The following is an 18,828-nucleotide window of genomic DNA, read 5'->3' as shown; positions in this document are numbered from 1 at the left end:
TCCAGGAGTTGGTGATGGACAGGGAGGCCTGGCGTGCTGCAGTCTATGGGGTCGCAAACAGTCAGACATGAATGAGAGGCTGAACTGACTGAACTTCATCACAGGGGATTGGAATGCAAAAGTAGGAAGTCAAGAGATACTTAGGGAAGAGGCAAGTTTGGCCTTGGAGTACAAAATGAAGCAGAGCAAAGGTGAACAGAGTTTTGCCAAGAGAACACACTGGTCAGAGCAAACACCCTCTTCCAACAACACAAGAGCAGACTCTACACATGAACATTACCAGATGGTCAATCCTGAAATCAGAGCGATTATATTCTTTGCAGCCAAAGGAGAAGCTCTATACAGTCAGCAAAAACAAAAACTGTGGCTCAGATCAGCTTCTCATGGCAAAATTCAGGCTTAAATTGAAGAAAGTAGGGAAAACCACTAGGCCACTCAGGTATGACTTAAATCAAATCCCTTATGTTTACACAGTAGAGGTGACAAATAGATTTAAGGAATTAAATCTGGTAGACAGAGTACCTGAAGAACTATGCAGAGGTTTGTAACACTTAAGGCGGTGACCAAAACCATTCCAAAGAGAAAGAAATGCAAGAAAGCAAGTGGTTGTCTGAGAAGGTTTTTATGAATGGCTGAAAAAAGAAGAGAAAAGGCAAGGGAGAAATGGAAAAACATAGCTAACTGAATGCAGAGTCGCAAAGAATAGCAAGGAGAGATAAGAAAGCCTTCTTCAGTGAGCAATGCACAGAAATAAGAGGAGAACAATACAGTGGGAAAGACCCGAAATCTCTTCAAGAAAATTGGAGACATCAGGGAAGATTTCATGCCAAGATGGGCACGGTAAAGGACAGACATGGTATGGACCTAACAGAAGCAGAAGAGATTAAGAAGACCTGGAAAGAATATACAGAAAAAGTGTACAACCAAAGTATTAATAACTCAGATAACCAAGACAGTGTAATCACTTACCTAGAGCCAGACATCCAGGAGTGTGAAGTGGGCCTTAAGAAGCATTTCTGTGATGAAGCTAGTGGAAGTGATGGAATTCCAGCTGAGCTATTTCAAATCTTAAAAGATGATGCTGTTAAAGAGCTGCACTCAATATGCCAGCAAATTTAGAAAACTCAGCAGTGGCCACAGGACTGAAAAAGGTCAGTTTTCATTCAAATCCCAAAGAAGAGCAACGCTAGAGAATGTTTCAACTAATGTACAATTGTACTCATTTCACATTCAAGCAAGGTTATGCTCAAAATCCTTCAAACTAGTCTTCAATAGTAAGTGAACTGAGAACTTCCAGATGTACAAGCTGGATTTAGAAAAGGCAAAGAAACCAGAGATCAAACTGCCAACAATCATTGGATCATGGAAAAAGCAAGAGAGTTCCAGAAAAACACCTACTTCTTCTTCATTGACTGTGGAAAATTCTGAAAGAGATGGGAATTCTTAAAGAGATGGGAATACCAGAGTGCTTTACCTGCCTCCTGAGAAGCCTGAATGCAGGTCAAGAAGCAACATAGAACCAGACATGGAACAACTAACTGGTTCAACATTGGGAAATGAGTATGACAAGTCTATATATTGTCACCCTGCTTATTTAATTTTTACGCAGCATATATCACACACTATGAAGGGCTGGATGAATCACAGGCTGGAATCAAGTTTGCCAGGAGAAATATCAACAACCTCAGATATGAAGATGATACCACTTTAATGGCAGAAAGTGAAGAGGGATTAAAGAGCCTCTTGATGAGGGTAAAAAGAGGAAAGTGAAAAAGCTGGCTTGAAACTAAACATTAAAAAAACTAAGATCATGGCCTCTTCGTCCCATCCCTTCCTGGCAAACAGAACGGGGAAAAAGTGGAAGCAGTGACAGATTTTATTTTCTTGGGCTCCAAAAGCACTGTGGATGGTAACTGCAGCCATGAAATTAAAAGACGCTTGCTCTTTGATAGAAAGCTATGACGAATCTAGACAGCATATTAACAAGCAGAGACATTACTTTGCCGACAAAGGTCTGTATACTCAAACCTATGGCTTTTCCAGTAGTCGTGTACAGAAATGAGGGTTGGACCATAAAGAAGACTGAGCCCAAGACTTGATGCTTTCAAACTGTGGTGCTGAAAAGACTCTTAAGAGTCCCTTGGACAGCAAGGAGATCAAATCAGTCAATCCTAAAGGAAATCAACCCTGAATATTCACTGGAAGGACTGATGCTGAAGCTCCAATACTTTGGCCACCTGCTGCAAAGAGTCTACTCATTGGAAAAGACCTTGATTTTGGGAAAGACTGAGAGCAGGAGGAGAAGAGGGCAGCAGAGGCTGAGATGGCTGGATGGCATCACCGACTCAATGCACATGAGTTTGAGCAAACCCCAGGAGAAAGTGAAGGGCCGGGAAGCCTGGCGCGCTGCAGTCCATGAGGTCACAAAGAGCTGAACACAACTTGGCGGCTAAACAACAACAGTCTTATTTAGAAACTTCCTTCTCAGCCTGAAGGTATAAAGATGCTCACTTCTCATTAGTTCTTCCTATTAGGAGTCACTGACCTGAAACTGATGATTGCGGATCATGGATGGAGGGGACCCAGGCGGTCCCCCAACTCCTGTCCTCGCTCAACTCTGGCGGAGTCTCAGGGCCCCTCTGCTCAGGATCTGCCACAGTTCCTCTGTGGGGTGTTGCTTCTGTAACTGTGTGGGTCTCTTTAAGGGATGTCTATCTGCTCACTCTGGACACGACAACATGCTTTGCTGACGGCAACGCCCCACAAGCAGCCTTGCTCCCTGACGGTGCGAATCACCCTTTGCTGTCTCCACGTGCTCTGCTCATCTTCTAATTTATCTCTGCTGTTACTGGCTTTCACTCGTCCATATTAGAGGAAAGAACCATCTGTCAAGCAACACCAAAACGATTCGAAACTTGGTTTCAACTGCACTAAATTTAAACTTGGGAAGATGTAACACTCTCATGGTTTGGCTTATGATTTGTGAATATATGATTAGTCTCCACGCATACAGGTCTTCTTTATGTCCTTTAACAATGTCAAGCAATCTAGTTGAATTTATTTCTAGACACCTCACATTTTCATAATTATGTCAAGTGGGATTTCTATTTGCACTGTTGTTGGTTTAGTCATTCAGTCGTGTCTGACTCTTGAGACCTCATGGACTGCAGCCCACCAGGCTCCTCTCTCCATGGGATTTTACCAGGCGAGAATATTGGAGTGGGTTGCCATTTCCTTCTCCAGGGGATCTTCCCCACCCAGGGATCAAATACAAGTCTCCTACTGAGCCACCAGGGAAGCTGCTGCACAAGGTATTATTAATTTTTTTCTGTTTATCTCACTTATCTACCAGCTTGAAGAGCTCTTTTGGTTTAAATGGGTGTTCTACATGGATAATAGTGTCCTTTGCAGAAAGGCACTGATTTCCTTTCTTCCTCTTCGTGTTTGTATTTCTCGTTTTGCGTTTGTTTATGACACTGGCGAAGACCTCTTCTGACAGTCCTTCCTATCATTCCTGATTTTCAGGGACATACTCTAATATTTCTCCATCATGCATGCTGGTTCTATACATATTCAGCAGACTTTAAACAGCTTGTGGAGGTTTTTGAATTTCCTGAGTGGTCCACTAGTTAAGACTGCTCTTCCAGTGCAGGGGGCCCAGGTTTGATCCCTGGTCAGGGAAGTAAATTCCACATGCTACAACTGAAAGATCCCACATGCCTCAATTAAGACCCAGGAAAGCCAAATAAATCAGTCCAGTTCAGTTGCTCAGTCACGTCCGACTCTTTGTGACCACATGGACTCAACACACCAGGCCTCCCTATCCATCACCAACTCTTGGAGCTTGCTCAAACTCATGTCCATCGAGGCAGAGATGCCATCCAACCATCTCATCCTCTGTCGTCCCTTTCTCCTCCTGCCTTCAATCTTTCCCAGCATCAGGGTCTTTTCCAGTGAGTCAGTTCTTTGTATCAGGTGGCCAAAGTACTGGAGTTTCAGCTTTGGCATCAGTCCTTCCAATGATAGTCAGGACTGATTTCCTTTAGGTATGACTGGTTTCCCAGGCCAAATAAATTTTTCCCAGGTCAAATAAATAAATAGTTTTTTTTTTTTTATAAATAGATATTTTTAAAGAAACAGGTCACAGGTTTCTTTCAGTACAGACAGCCCCTGACTTAATGTACTTCCCCTTAGTGGTTTTCGACTTCACCATGGTGAGGAAGTGATGGCGTTCAGTGGAACCTGCACTGCGAGTTCTGAGCTTTGACCTTTCCCAGGCTAGTGACATGCTGTCTAGCCCTCTCTTGTGATGCACAGCAGTGAGCCTCAGCACTCAGGCAGCCCCTACAGTTTACAAGGGGAAACCATCGATACACTTACAATCACCCGGACTGAGACAACTGTTCTGACACTCACTTCTAAGAATTCAATAAATTAGGTGAGATAGTTAATACTTCATTATGAAATTGGTTTGTGTTAGACTTTGTCCAACTGTAATGTAATTCTTCTGAAAACCTTTAAGGTGGATGAGGCTAAGCTCTGGTGAGTTAGGTATATTACAGGCATTTCTGACAATGATGTTGTCAACTTGCAATCAGTTTACAGGGATATGTAAGTTGGGGAAGATCTGTCCTGGTTTATATATAACAATAGTAAGCGCGTGGTTGTTATAGTCTGTTTCTCGTTATATGAGTGGTGAACTTTGTTAATCTTTTTGTTTCCAGTAAGATGATGGTTTTCTCTTTTCCTTTAATCTTTTTGAATGTCAAATGTGTTCAGTCTAATGATGGAAAGCATCCTTACATTATTATGACAAACCCCACCTGGTCATAACATTTGTTTCTGTTTTATTTAAGATAAACTGCTAAACCCACTTCATCAATGGTTATGCAGACTTTCTGGTTGTTAATATGTGAAATAGGTCTGTACTTGGATTTCTTGGACTGTCTCTTGCAAAATTACAGAGCATTATAAAATGGGCAGAAAAGCACGTGTCCTCTCTCTTCAGCCACTGGCATAAATAGAGACAGGATATTTTCTTTGAAGGCTTCGTGACACTCATCTGCAGAACTCCTTGAGCATTTCTGAGGAGGCGGCAGTTCTAACAGACTCCCTCTGTCAGGGTTCTTTCTTTAATAAAATGTATTTCTCCAAGAGTCAACTACGTTTCTTCTTTTTCAACTCTCTTCACTATTTCCTCAGGATTCTCCACCTAAAATGTCTGAGTGCTGTCTACTCACAGAGCTGTATTTTCCATCAGGTCAACAATGTTTAATTCACATGGCACAGAAGAAAAATGCTTGGTTTTCAAAGGTAATCTCTAAGCTATTTCTTCTTTCATGTGCAACCAGTTTTGTTGTCTTTTTAAAGACTTTTCTCTAGAGCAGTTTCAGGCTTACAACAAAATTGAGAGGGAGATACAGGGATTTCCCATTTATCTCTGACCCCTATACATGCATAGCCAGCCTTCCATGATCCCCATCTCTCCCCAGAATGGTACCTTCTTTACCAAGGATAAACCAACACTGATACATCATAATCACGCAAAGTCTAGTGCAGACCTTAGGGTTCACTCTTGGTGAATTTTGGTGCACTCTATGGTTCTGTATAAATGTGTCCATTGTGATGTGCTGTGCTTAGTCACTCAGGCATGTCTGAGTCTTTGCAACTCCGTGGACTGCAGCCTACCAGGCTCCTCTGTCCATGGACTTCTCCAGACAAGAACACTGGAATGGGTTGCCACGGTCTCCTCCAGGGGATCTTCCCAAGACAGTGATCAAACCCAGGTCTCCCGCATTGCAGGCAGATTCTTTACTGTCTGAGCCCCAGGGAAGCCCAAGAATACTGGGGTGGGTAGCCTATCTCTTCTCCAGGAATCTTCCTGCCCCAGGAATTGAACCAGGGTCTCTTGCACTGCATACAGATTCTTTATCAGCTGAGCTACCAGGGAAGTGATGATGTCCAGCGTTATATCACAAAGACTATTTTCACTGCCCTAAAAATCCTCTCTGTTCTGCCTATTCATCTCTCCCCACAGCTGCCTTTGGCTATCACTGATTTTTTTTTTTTTTCTTTTAAACCATCTCCATAGTTTTACCTTTTCCAGAGTATCATATAGTTGGATTTGCACTGCAAGTAGGCTTTTTCAGACTGGTTCTCTTACTTAGTAATATGCAGATAAGATTTTCTGCATCTTTTCATGGCTTCGTAGCTCATTTATCTTCAGCCCTGAATAATATTGCATTGTCTGGGTGTCCCATGTTTTATTTTTCCATTCACCCAAGGACATCTGGGTTGCTTCCAAGTTCTGGCAATTATGAATAAAGCTGCTATAAATATCTGTGTGCAAATTTTCATGTGGATAAAAATTTTCAACTCCTTTGAGCAAATACCAGGGAACATGACCGGCTGTCTTATACGGTAGGAAGATGGTTCATTTGTAAGAAACTTTCAAACCATCCTCCAAAGTGGCTGCACCAGTCTGCATCCCCACCAGCAAAGATAAAGAGTTCCTGTTGTTCTATACTCTCTCTAGCATTTGGTGTTGCAATTTTGTTTATCTTTGCAATATATTAACTATCCATTTCCTGCATAATTTCACATTTACTGGCATAAAGTCATTCATGGTTCTCTTATTTTACTTTTTCAATCTCTGACCTGCTCTTCATATGATTCTCCTGTATGTCCTTCTTCCCCCTGAGCATCTGTGATATTGTTAGATTTTAGGAAACATTGGCTTTGGTTCGGAGAAGGCAATGGCACCCTACTCCAGTACTCTTGCCTGGAAAATCCCATGGACGGACGAGGAGCCCGGTGGGCTGCAGTCCATGGGGTCGCTGAGGGTCAGACACGACTGAGCGACTTCACTTTCACTTTTCACTTTCATGCATTGGAGAAGGAAATGGCAACCCACTCCAGTGTTCTTGCCTGGAGAATCCCAGGGACAGTGGAGCCTGGTGGGCTGCCGTCTATGGGGTCGCACAGAGTCGGACACAACTGAAGCGACTTAGCAGCAGCAGCAGCAGCAGGCTTTGGTTCTGTTCCTGTCTACTGATATTTTCTTCATCATTTCAGTAATTTCTGATCTTAATTTTTGTAGTGACTTCCTTCTACATTCCTTAGAGTTATTTACCTTTCATTCTTCTAATTTCAAGTTTTCCTCCTTTCAAAGCTCAGAAATTTAGTTTTAAACACTATTTTGGCAGCACTATATAACTTTTCAATCTATAATAGATGTCCTTTTCATTCAGTTCTAAGCAACTGCTATTTTCAGTGATTTGCCCTTTATCCACATGTGGTAAAGTTATGTGTACACAAATATGCTTACACATTTTGTTTTGAAGTTTTTCTCTTGACTTCAGATTTAATCATGCTGGGTCAAAGACTATGGCATGCATGAAATGGACTGCTTAAAATTTAGTTCAACTTCCCATATATGGTCAACTTTTTACAGTTATACGGATTTTTGAGAAGAATCAGTCTGTCTCTTTGGTGCAGAGTTCTGCATATTTCTGCTAATTCGAACCTGTCAATACTGTTAGAGGTATTCTTGGAATTACACCTCATATTTCATACCTTGTTTGACATCCTTTTTAGTTCATAACTTGTTTTTATTCCTTTTTTGCTTGATGTTGCTTGTTTTTTAAATAAAATATAGAGTCCCTTACATTGTTTTCCTGCTAGGTCAGAAACTAGATTATATACATATTCTTGTGTGTGTGTGAAGTCGCTCAGTCGTGTCTCATTCTTTGCGTCCCCGTGGACTGTAGACCGCCAGGTTCCTCTGTCCATGGGATTCTCCAGGCAAGAATACTGGAGTGGGCTGCCATGCCCTCCTCCAGGGGATCTTCCCGACCCAAGAATCAAACCCGGGTCTCCTGCATTGCAGGCAGATGCTTTATCCTCTGAGCCACCAGGGAAGCCTACACATATTCTTAATTATAGTCAATACTTTAGTTGCATCTAATATTGAGAAACCTAGACAACATATTAAAAAGCAGAGACATCACTTTGTCAACCAAGGTCCGTACAGTTAAAGCTATGGTTTTTCCAGTAGTCATGTACAGATGTTCGAGTTGGACCATAAAGAAGGCTGAGTGCTGAAGAATTGATGCTTTCAAACTGTGGTGCTAGAGAAGACTCATGAGAGTCCATTGGACAGCAAGGAGGTCAAGCCAGTCAATCCTAAAGGAGATCAACCCTGAACATTCATTGGAGGGACCAATGCTGAAGCTGAAGCTCCAATACTTTGGCCGCCTCATGTGAAGAGCCGACTCACTGGGAAAGACCCTGATGCTGGGAGGGATTGGGGGCAGGAGGAGAAGGGGACGACAGAGGATGAGATGGCTAGATGGCATCACCGACTCGATGGACCTGAGTTTGAGGAGATAGTGAAGGACAGAGCAGCCTGGTCTGCTGCACCCCATGGAGTCAGAGAGACTGGGCGACTGAACAACGGCAACAATATTTTGAAACACATAACTCTTTTTTTCTCATGTAGACTCAATTACTTTACATTCCTCTTATCCTAACTGAAGTCTTCTTATGATTTGCCCACACATTTAAACACACAATCCCACTGGCTAAATACCCAAAGCTTTAGTTTTACCTTATTTGAACAATCCACGTGGAGTCCAACTCCAGACACAGCACCCCGTCTGAGTTTGTTATTGTTCCCATGCTTCGGGCCTTCGTCCCCACTCATATTTCTTCTGCTGGAAGTACAACTTTTATTCACTCTTTTAGTGAGGATTACCAGTAGCAAACTGCCTCAGTCTTCATCTGAAAGCTTTGTTTTGCTTGCACGAGATGGTGCTAAGAAATTTTAGATGAACAGACCTTTTTCCCTCAACAGCTTGACAAACTCCAGTATCATTCTCTGGCTGCTACAGGGCTCACGTCACTCATCCGTCCATCGGCCATTCTGGGCTGGGAAATCTGTTGTTTCCCTTCACAATTTCTCCTTGTCTTCCATTTTTTGGAATAATGCAAAATGCTCTTGGATGTGGCTGAATCTCCATTTTTCCTCTTAGCCTTCTGAGTGCAGCTGGGATTCTGGCCCGTTCTCCACCAGCATCTCTTCACATCCCACCCCCACTCCTTCCACTCTCCCGTCCCCACGGGTGTCAGTGACTGTGTCCAGTGCTGGAGGGGGGTGACTCCAGCTCACCCATTCTCTTTAGGCCAGACTCAGCTCTTTGGAAATGGCAATGGCTATTCATCTCATTTCCCAAACTTCTCAGGGCTCCCTTTCACAGCCCCATCTTCTTGCTTCATTGCTTCCCGTCATATCTCATAGTTTCTCTTGCATTCATCTCCAGGGCATTACAGACACACTGATCTGCATGAGTAAAGTGGGAATCTCACCATCCCGGGAGCTGCAGCGCCTACTGGCAGACAGCTTCTTATAATGGGAATGCTGGTTTGCAGGGGCCTCTAGGCTGCACTGGGCTTGTGGGTTCCCTGCCCATCCTCCCATGTGCTTAGGGCTTGGGGTGCTCAGGGGCGCTCCTTAGGGGAGTATGGGGTGCTGTGGGTCTCTGCCCAGGACCATTTTCCAGGGTCTTTCAGGAGCAGGTTGGGGGGTACACTGCCCTAGCTCCCAGCGAGCTGTATGAGTTTGGTCCCTACTATTCCCTGGGGCCTGAATTGCCCGCCATCAGTGGTGCCTTTGGAGCCTGCAGTCCACTGGGCATGGCATCAGCATCACTCACTGCTCTGCAGACAGCTCCATCTCGTGTGAGCCAGGCAGAGTCCCTTTGGCTTTCCTGTTTTGTGGGCTATGTCTGCAGACTGACTGAGGATGGGAGGGGAAGGCGGTCCATGTCACGATGGGCCTGACCTCTCTGGGAAGCTGAGTTCACCATGGAGTCACGTCTGCTCACTTCCCCATGCCTGGCTGCAGTTACCAAGTCAGGGCAGATCCCAGCTCACTCACTCACCATTAGCGGTGAAATGGAATCTTCCTTAAGTTTCAAAGCCAACATAATCAAATTGGTACTCCTACCCTTGCATCACCGTGCAAACATCTTCTGAAAGGGGACCCTACAATTATGCTTGACACAGGAATCCTGACTGCTTTTACAAAATTTTCTAATACTTGAGAAAACATCTTTTTGACTTCCTGGTCACCTCCCAGACTTTACTATTGCTAAATTTCATTCTCTTTCTCTGTAGGTAATTAAGAAAACCTAAGCATTCTAACCTCTACCAGCTCTAAACCCTACAATTTCTGTTACTTAAACTCTCCAACAGGGACGTCCCTGGTGGTCCACTGGTTAAGGATCTCCCTGGCAATGCAGGGGACACACTGTATCCAGGTTCAACTGCTGGTCCTGGGAGAGACCACTTGCCATGGGGCAACTGAGCTTTTGTGCCTCCGCCACTGGATCCCACGGTCCAGGGCCCGTGCGCCACAACTACAGGCGCCTGCACGCCTAGAGCCCCTGAGCTGCAACAAGAGCTGCCACCCCGACAAGAAGCCTGCACACTGGGACTGGAGAGGAGCCCCCGCTCACCGCGACCAGAGAAAGTGCACGTGCAGCAAAGCAGATCCAGCGCAGCCACGAAACAAAGCGCTCTAATCCTCTAAAGCACCCACTGTGTGCTTTCCCTGTCCCATCTCACGATCAGACCAATTCTCTTCCTAAACCCTGGACTACATCAAAGCTTGGGCTTATGAGACCTAATTTACTAAGTCCTTGTATCTCTTTAAGACATTCCCTTCTCCCCCATGGTGAGTCCATCAGAAATTCACCAGAAGGAAGAGAAGGCATCTCTACCTGGCTAGGTAAACAGCCGCCAAGTACATACAAGCAAGACTATCAGAGCAGCCAAAAAATTCATTCGGGGGGAAAAATTCATTCGGTCTTAACTAAAGGACACATTTTTCATTTTCACTGAGAACCACAGTGAACAATGAATTCAATAACTGAATGAACTTTTTGGCCATCACAATAGTTTCACTGCCAATAAAAATGCCAAAAACTAAGAAGATCTCCCCATGGAGGAGCGCTGAATATGTCTTTAAGGTTATGCTCAAGCTGAATCCTGGGAAAACTCACATGAAATACATTTTGAAGTTTCAATCACTGGAGTTGGCTTCCTGAAAGAAAACTATGAAGATATAACCAAGTTCCTCTCTTTTACAGATTGTGTTTTCCTTAAAGGGGTAAAGTCGAGCTGAGGCCAGCATCTTCTTACGTCAGTGCCAGGAATGGATTCTTAAGACTGCGATGCTGAGCACTGCTGCACAATATAACGGGAATCACGGCCTGAGTCAGGGGAGCACTCGGCTCCATCCTTACCTTGGTGACCTGCCAGCCGGTCGGGCGGCGCTGGGAAGCCGGGTGCTGCCAGCTCCCCAGGACGCTGAGGAGGTGTCTGCTCCACCTTATCCTGCAGAGATGGGTATGGAAAGGCTCTGGTCATAAGCAGCACTTCACACCTGCCACACCCACCACCCTCACTTCACACTTGTCACACTCACCACCCCCAGCGCTGCTTTGCTTCCCCCAGTTCTTCCTTCCTTCCAATTTCTACTTTTTTTCACTTTAAATGACAGTTGTTTAAAACACTGTAAAAGGAAAATTAACCACGAAAACGGACAGCCTGCCTGGCAAGGGAGCTGGAAGAAAAGTTACTCTTGTTTTCTGGCTTAAATTGCTTTCCCTGAATAGCAATTCAAAAAGAATTGCCATGAATACAGAGAATTAGCATTCCGTGGAGCACAGGATTTTCTGTAACAATTACCGGTGATCACGCCCTGGGCGGTCTGTCACCTGGGATGCAAACACCCAGTGACCGTTTCATAGTCAGACCCTCCACAAAGCATCAGCAGCTCAGAGGCATTAAAATTTTTTTTTCTAATACTATAGATTTATTCAGACTAAAACTTTTTCTTACACCGGCTTTATTAAGTTATATTTTTATAGGAGCTTGCCTATTTTCATCTAAAATTTCAAATTTATTGTCATAACATCCTCTGATTTTATGATCTGAAGAGACGTCACTATAATTTTGCTGTTATTGGTTGTTGGTGGGATTTTTCTTGATTCATTTCATTGATGAGTGAGATAAACATTTTATTGATATTTTCAGAGGATAACTTTCTGCATTTTTGATCCTCTCTACTGTCTTTGATTTGTATTCAATATTTTTTCTCTATTTTTTAAAAAAATTTTTTACCAGAGTCTAGTTGAGTCACAGTGCTGTGTTATTTTGGGTGCACAGCAAAGTGATGCAGTTATACAGATCTTCGTTCTTTTTCAGATTCTTTTCCCTTATAGGTTATTACAGAATACTGAGTAGAGTTCCCTGAGCCACACAGTAGGTGCGGGTTGGTTGTTTATTTTATACATAATGGTGTAAATACTCAGTGGCACTGTTTAGACCTCAGGTAAGGATAAAAAATTTCAATAAAAATTAAAACAGCAACTTAAAACCAAGCCCACAACTCCAGAAAAACCTCTTCGTGGGATTATAATCAATCCAATGAAAGACATAATAAGATGTGGAAAATGGGCCTGTAAACTCTTTACATGCCAAGCGGAAAATATTAGCAGTGATTAACCTGGGGTGAAGAGATAGCAAATTTCTCTGGCAGATTAAAGAAACTTTGGGAATTATTATAATGCGCATTTTATCTCTGTAATTAGGTTTTAGAACTGTGTCAGAAAGTATAAGATCTTCATGGAAAAATCTATTAATAAAAATTAACATGAACACAAGTAGGTACCTTCAGCAAGCTCACCCTTCCTGGGACTGCAAAGCTCTGCAGGTGGAAGGTCCCCCCGCCAGCATCCTGCGGCGCTTCCTCTGCCCACTGGCCACAGAAGGCACAGCCACTCAGCACCACCCCATGACTAGAGGCAGCCCGGCTTCAGAGCACACATGCCTTCCCTCCCACGCTGCCCAAGAAACTCCAAAAAAGCACATCATTCTGACAGATGCTTCAGGGCCGGAATGCCCCCTAGTCAGTGCCTTCTACACCCAGAGCCTTTGTCTGCCTGAGTGAGAGGGGATGGTGGTGACTCCATTCTCTGTCCACAGAGTGGGTCTGGTCCACACTCTGCTGGGGGCCACCGTGGGGAGCACTGCTCAGAGAGTCCAGGAGGGACGGGAGATGCTTGCTCCCTGGGAAGGCACAGCAGCCTTCACACCTCCCTCCAGAAAACCTGGGAAGACCAGACAAAGACCTCTGAAGAAGGGAGACTTTCACTTGCTTCTCTCTCTCTGTTCTCTCCCTTCAAAAGGAACGGCTAGCTCTCTTTTGTTTTTTAAAATCACAGATGTAATGCTTGCCTGTTAGGAAAATCTAGATGCTAAGGGACTTCCCAGGTGGTGCCAGCGGCAAAGAATCCACCAGCCAGTGCAGGAGATGCAAAAGACACAGGTTCAATCCCTGAGTTGGGAAGATCCCTTGAGGAGGAAATGGCAACCCACTCCAGTATTCTTGCCCGGAGAATCCCATAGACAGAGGAGCCTGGTGGGCTACAGTCCATGGGGTCACATTCAGACATGACTGAGTGACTGAGTACACACAGATGCTAAAGAAAAGGATAAAGATAAAAATTAACTCTTTCTAACACCACACACAAAAATAAACTCAAAATGGATTAAAGATCTAAACGTAAGAGCAGAAACTATAAAACTCTTAGAGGAGAACATAGGCAAAACACTCTCCGACATAAATCACAGCAGGACCCTCTATGACCCACCTCCCAGAATATTGGAAATAAAAGCAAAAATAAATAAATGGGACCTAATTAAAATTAAAAGCTTCTGCACAAAGAAGGAAACTATAAGCAAGGTGAAAAGACAGCCTTCAGAATGGGAGAAAATAATAGCAAATGAAGCAATTGACAAACAACTAATCTCAAAAATATACAAGCAACTCCTGAAGCTCAATTCCAGAAAAATAAACGACCCAATCAAAAAATGGGCCAAAGAACTAAACAGACATTTCTCTAAAGAAGACATACAGATGGCTAACAAACACATGAAAAGATGCTCAATATCACTCATTATGAGAGAAATGCAGTGAGGTACCATTTCACACCAGTCAGAATGGCTGCGATCCAAAAGTCTACAAGCAATAAATGCTGGAGAGGGTGTGGAGAAAGGGGAACCCTCTTACACTGTTGGTGGGAATGCAAACTGGTATAGCCACTATGGAGAAGAGTGTGGAGATTCCTTAAAAAACTGGAAACAGAACTGCCTTATGACCCAGCAATCCCACTGCTGGACATGCACACCGAGGAAACCAGAATTGAAAGAGACACGTGTACCGCAATGTTCATCACAGCACTGTTTATAATAGCCAGGACATGGAAACAACCTAGATGTCCATCAGCAGATGAATGGATAAGAAAGCTGTGGTACATATACACAATGGAATATTACTCAGCCATTAAAAAGAATACATTTGAATCAGTTCTAATGAGGTGGATGAAACTGGAGCCAATTATACAGAGTGAAGTAAACCAGAAAGAAAAACACCAATACAGTATACTAACACATATATATGGAATTTAGAAAGATGGCAACGATAACCCTGTATGCGAGACAGCAAAAGAGATACAGATGTATAGAACAGTCTTTTGGACTCTGTGGGAGAGGGAGAGGGTGGGATGATTTGGGGGAATGGCATGGAAACATGTATAATATCATATAAGAAACGAATCACCAGTCCAGGTTCAATACAGGATGCTTGGGGCTGGTGCACTGGGATGACCCAGAGGGATGGTACGGGGAGGGAACTGGGAGGGGGTTTCAGGATGGGGAACGTGTGTATAACTGTGGCGGATTCATGTTGATGTGTGGCAGAACCAATATAATATTGTAAAGTAATTAGCCACCAATTAAAATAAATAAATTTAAGTTAAAAAAAATTAAAATGAACCTCTTTCTTTCACCCATGGATGTTATCCAATCAGTTTTTGGTCTGTTCTTTCAGAGGAAAAAAAAAATGCACACACAGAGTATGTGCGGATGCAATGTTTGAATTATTTAGGGACAGCATCTATGTTATACTCGAATCACATGGGGGTTACAAATGATCCTGACAAAGAACGGAATCACCATCATGACACCCACTGCTGTATTTTAACGCATCTTTTCAAAAATTTCCATGGCAACAAACATTCCCCAACAGCCCTTTCAAAATTCTGGCATACCACATTAAGTAGCCGTGTAACACGATTTCTTTCATTAATTCCCTACTGGCGAAAGTACAATTTGTTAAGAAACTTAAGTTGTTGATTAGGAAAGAAGGGAGAAATTGGTTTGGAGGACATGGTGTCTGGGAGCCAAAGGGATGCTGGTAAGACCCTCCCTGAGGTGCTGAGGATAGAGCTCGACTGTCAAGGCTAGAGAACAGAGTGGTCCCGGCCTGGCCCCCAGATTCAGCAGTCTCCCCATCTAAGGGTCACCCACCCACTTCTACAACTCCACAGCCCATTGTTCTCCATTCAATCAGCCTTTACCATCCAAGAGAAATATTTTTCCTTTTTCCCCAAATTTTAAAACTACCCATATAAGTATTTGAAAATACAAAGTAGAAATAAAAATTAGCCTAAATTCTATGGACATGAGTATGAACAAACTCCGGGAGACAGTGAAGGACAGGGGAGCCTGGCGTATTGCTGTCCTTGGGGTTGAAAAGAGTCAGACACGAGTGAGTATCTGAAGAACAGCCACCCACGACAGTGGGGTAAGGCCGCTTTCTTCTGAATTTTGCAGCTTCACTACCCGCAGCTGCACACTGTGCATATCATAGGGTGTAACCAATTTTCTGTTCTGAAAAAATGTAAATTTTCCCCCAATCTACATCACAAAAGGTTCTTTTTTTAAAAAATTGGTATCATTTTTCCAGATTCTAAACTACTCTTGGAAACACTTTCAGTCATTCGCAAATTTCAGGTAATATAAATACAATCAAACAAACACCTTTATGCATAGAACTGGCCCACATTTCTGATCATTCTCTTAGAATCCCCAGAGTAGAAGGAGTAGGTCAAAAGTTATGTGCTTTTTGAGTCTGGAGACACTGTTAAGCTCTCGTTCCCAGGTTACCCTCCACTGGAACAGAGAATGGCCCTCTTCCCAGTTCCCAGGTATCAGCAGGTGGAAGGTAACAATTTTGCAACTTTTTCTTGCCAATCCCAGAGGCAGGCAGTGGTTTTCACAAGAAGGTCTTAAATAATGAAGTTGAACATCAGCCCTTTGTCTTTCTCCTGGATTATCCTTTGACAGGCCAGCTGGGGCAGTGCAGGGTTTCCCAGTCTGGTCCTCCATGAAGGAGCCTCACCCCATCACCCAGCTGAGAGTTTAGGGCCAGTGTCCGGACTTGTTGGGTCAGGTGGCAAATCTCTAAGATGGGCTACACGACCCCTGCAGGATGCCTGGGAGGTCCCAGCTCACCAGAAACATCAGTCTGCTTCTTAATGCTTCCATGATAAGCTCTTTAAAATAAAAGAAACAAAGCTTGATCCCATTTGTAGCAAGTAATTTTCCCACCTTATTTGAAATTTACTCATATTTTTGATTCTCTGAGTTTAACTCAATGCAGCCAAGTTTCCTGAACTTTTCTTTTAGGCTTATTATTTTCAGCTTGAGAACTGCTTTCACTCGTTATAAAGAAAAATGAATAACATCCTTTATGTGTTGTCTTGGTTTCTTCTCCAACCAGAAGCATTCCCTTTCATTTCTCTGCCATTTATATGGCAGGGCACAAAAAGATGAGGCCATAAACTGAGCAGTCCATGCAGGTCCATTTATCACCCAATCTTCACTCTCATCACACGTTACAACCTGCGCAGACAAGGGTCCAGCATCCTCTGAGAGACACAGACCTGCCTCTTCCTGGCTGAGCACCCAGGTTTCCACACTCACAGCCGCCTGGCATGTTCATTATCAGCATGTTTCCCCTTTCGCTGCTTTGACATGAACTCCTCAGCTGTTTTCTTCTAAGTAAGTAGTATCACAAATAGAAAAACTAAAAACAGAACTACCAAATGACCTAGCAATCCCACTCCCGGGCACAGACCCAGAGAAAACCGTAATTCCAAAAGACACACGCACCCCAATATTCACTGCAGCACTATTTACAACAGCCGAGACACAGAAGCAACCTAGATGTCCATCGGCAGATGACTGGATAAAGAAGACGTGATGCAGATATACAATGGAATATTACTCAGCCATGAAAAGCAATGGAATTTTGCCCTTTACAGAGATGTAGATGGATCTAGAGGCTGTCATACAGAGTGAGCTAAGTCAGAGAGAGAAAAGCAAATATTGCATATTAACATACATATGTAGAAATCTAGAAAAATGGTACAGATGAACCTATTTGCAAAGCTGAAACAGAGACAGAGACACTAAAAATATGGCCATCAAGAGAGGAAAGGGGGGGGCACTGGGATGAACTGGGGACTGGGATTGACAAATGCACACTTCTGTGTATAAAACAGATAACTGATGAGAACAGACTCTATAGCACAGGGAGCTCTGTTCAGTGCTCGTGGTGAGCCAGATGGGAAGGAAACCCGAGAAAAGAGTGGGGAGACGTATTCATGGAGCAGATTCATTTTGTTGTACAGCAGGAACACAACGCTGTAAAGCAACTATGTCCCAATAAAAATTTTCTAAAATGATAAATAAACAAAAATGAAGATTAAAAAAAAGTCTCACAGGAAAGAACAAATTTGACCCCATATTAGACCTATTTCTTTTACTTTTGTATTCTATTGCATTTGCCTCCAGTTAAGAACGTTTCTTATAATCTGAAATACACAGGAGAGCTCATTCTCAAGGCTCAGACTTAAGGGAGTAACACTCTTCCATTAATATAGAGACACAAAATTGCAGGAGAATCACATTTGTCTTGCTGGAGGTTTACGGGAACATCGTGACCTGACCTATGTGGACAGCTGCAAGAACAAAGTAGTCTGACACCAAAAACTCTGCAACAGCCAACCACCCCCTCCCTCATCTGGCCTTTAAAAATGCTTTGCTGAAACCCTTCGAGGAGTTCGGGGTTTTGAGAGGCGTGAGCCACTCATCTTGCATAGTCCTGCAATAAACCTTTCGCTGCTCCCAAAATTCTGATGTTTCAATATTGTTAGGCCTCCCTGTGCATCCGGCAGACAAATTTGCATTTGGTAACAAAAGTTTACTTAAACTATTAAAACTTCTTGTCCAGAATATTTCCTTACATTTAAGTAATGGTTCAGTTCAGTTCAGTCGCTCAGTCGTGTCCAACTCTTTGTGACCCCATGAATCGCAGCACGCCAGGCCTCCCTGTCCATCACCATCTCCCGGAGTTCACTCAGACTCACGTCCATCGAGTCAGTGATGCCATCCAGCCATCTCATCCTCTGTCGTCCCCTTCTCCTCCTGCTCCCAATCCCTCCCAGCATCAGAGTCTTTTCCAATGAGTCAGCTCTTCGCATGAGGTGGCCAAAGTATTGGAGTTTCAGCTTCAGCATCATTCCCTCCAACGAAATCCCAGGGCTGATCTCCTTCAGAATGGACTGATCTCCTTGCAGTCCAAGGGACTCTCAAGAGTCTTCTCCGACACCACAGTTCAAAAGTATTTAGCGCTCAGCCTTCTTCACAGTCCAATGCTCACATCCATACATGACCACAGGAAAAACCCTAGCATTGACTAGACGGACCTTAGTCGGCAAAGTAATGTCTCTGCTTTTGAATATGCTATCTAGGTTGGTCATAGCTTTTCTTCCAAGGAGTAAGCGTCTTTTAATTTCATGGCTGCAATCACCATCTGCAGTGATTTTGGGGCCCCAAAAAATGAAGTCTGACACT

At 43.6% G+C, this 18,828-nt stretch overlaps 1 protein-coding gene across 3 annotated transcripts in view; it reads right to left on the bottom strand.

Moving 5' to 3' along the window:
• The window catches only part of GRB10 (growth factor receptor bound protein 10), a 215,468-nt gene that overhangs the window by 96,354 nt on the left and 100,286 nt on the right, over positions 1–18,828 (bottom strand). For 2 of the 3 annotated variants that reach the window (XM_068973463.1, XM_068973464.1), the window contains exon 4: positions 11,307–11,397. The exons of the other annotated variant lie outside the window; for it this stretch is intronic. In XM_068973463.1, the coding sequence (XP_068829564.1) occupies positions 11,307–11,397 (91 nt within the window). The remainder of the gene's footprint in view (positions 1–11,306; positions 11,398–18,828) is intronic. 3 annotated transcript variants of the gene reach the window in all.

This window comes from Capricornis sumatraensis, chromosome 5 (assembly GCF_032405125.1).
Source record: "Capricornis sumatraensis isolate serow.1 chromosome 5, serow.2, whole genome shotgun sequence".
In the NCBI taxonomy this organism is placed as follows: domain Eukaryota; kingdom Metazoa; phylum Chordata; class Mammalia; order Artiodactyla; family Bovidae; genus Capricornis; species Capricornis sumatraensis.
This window is presented reverse-complemented; position numbering and strand designations above follow the sequence as displayed.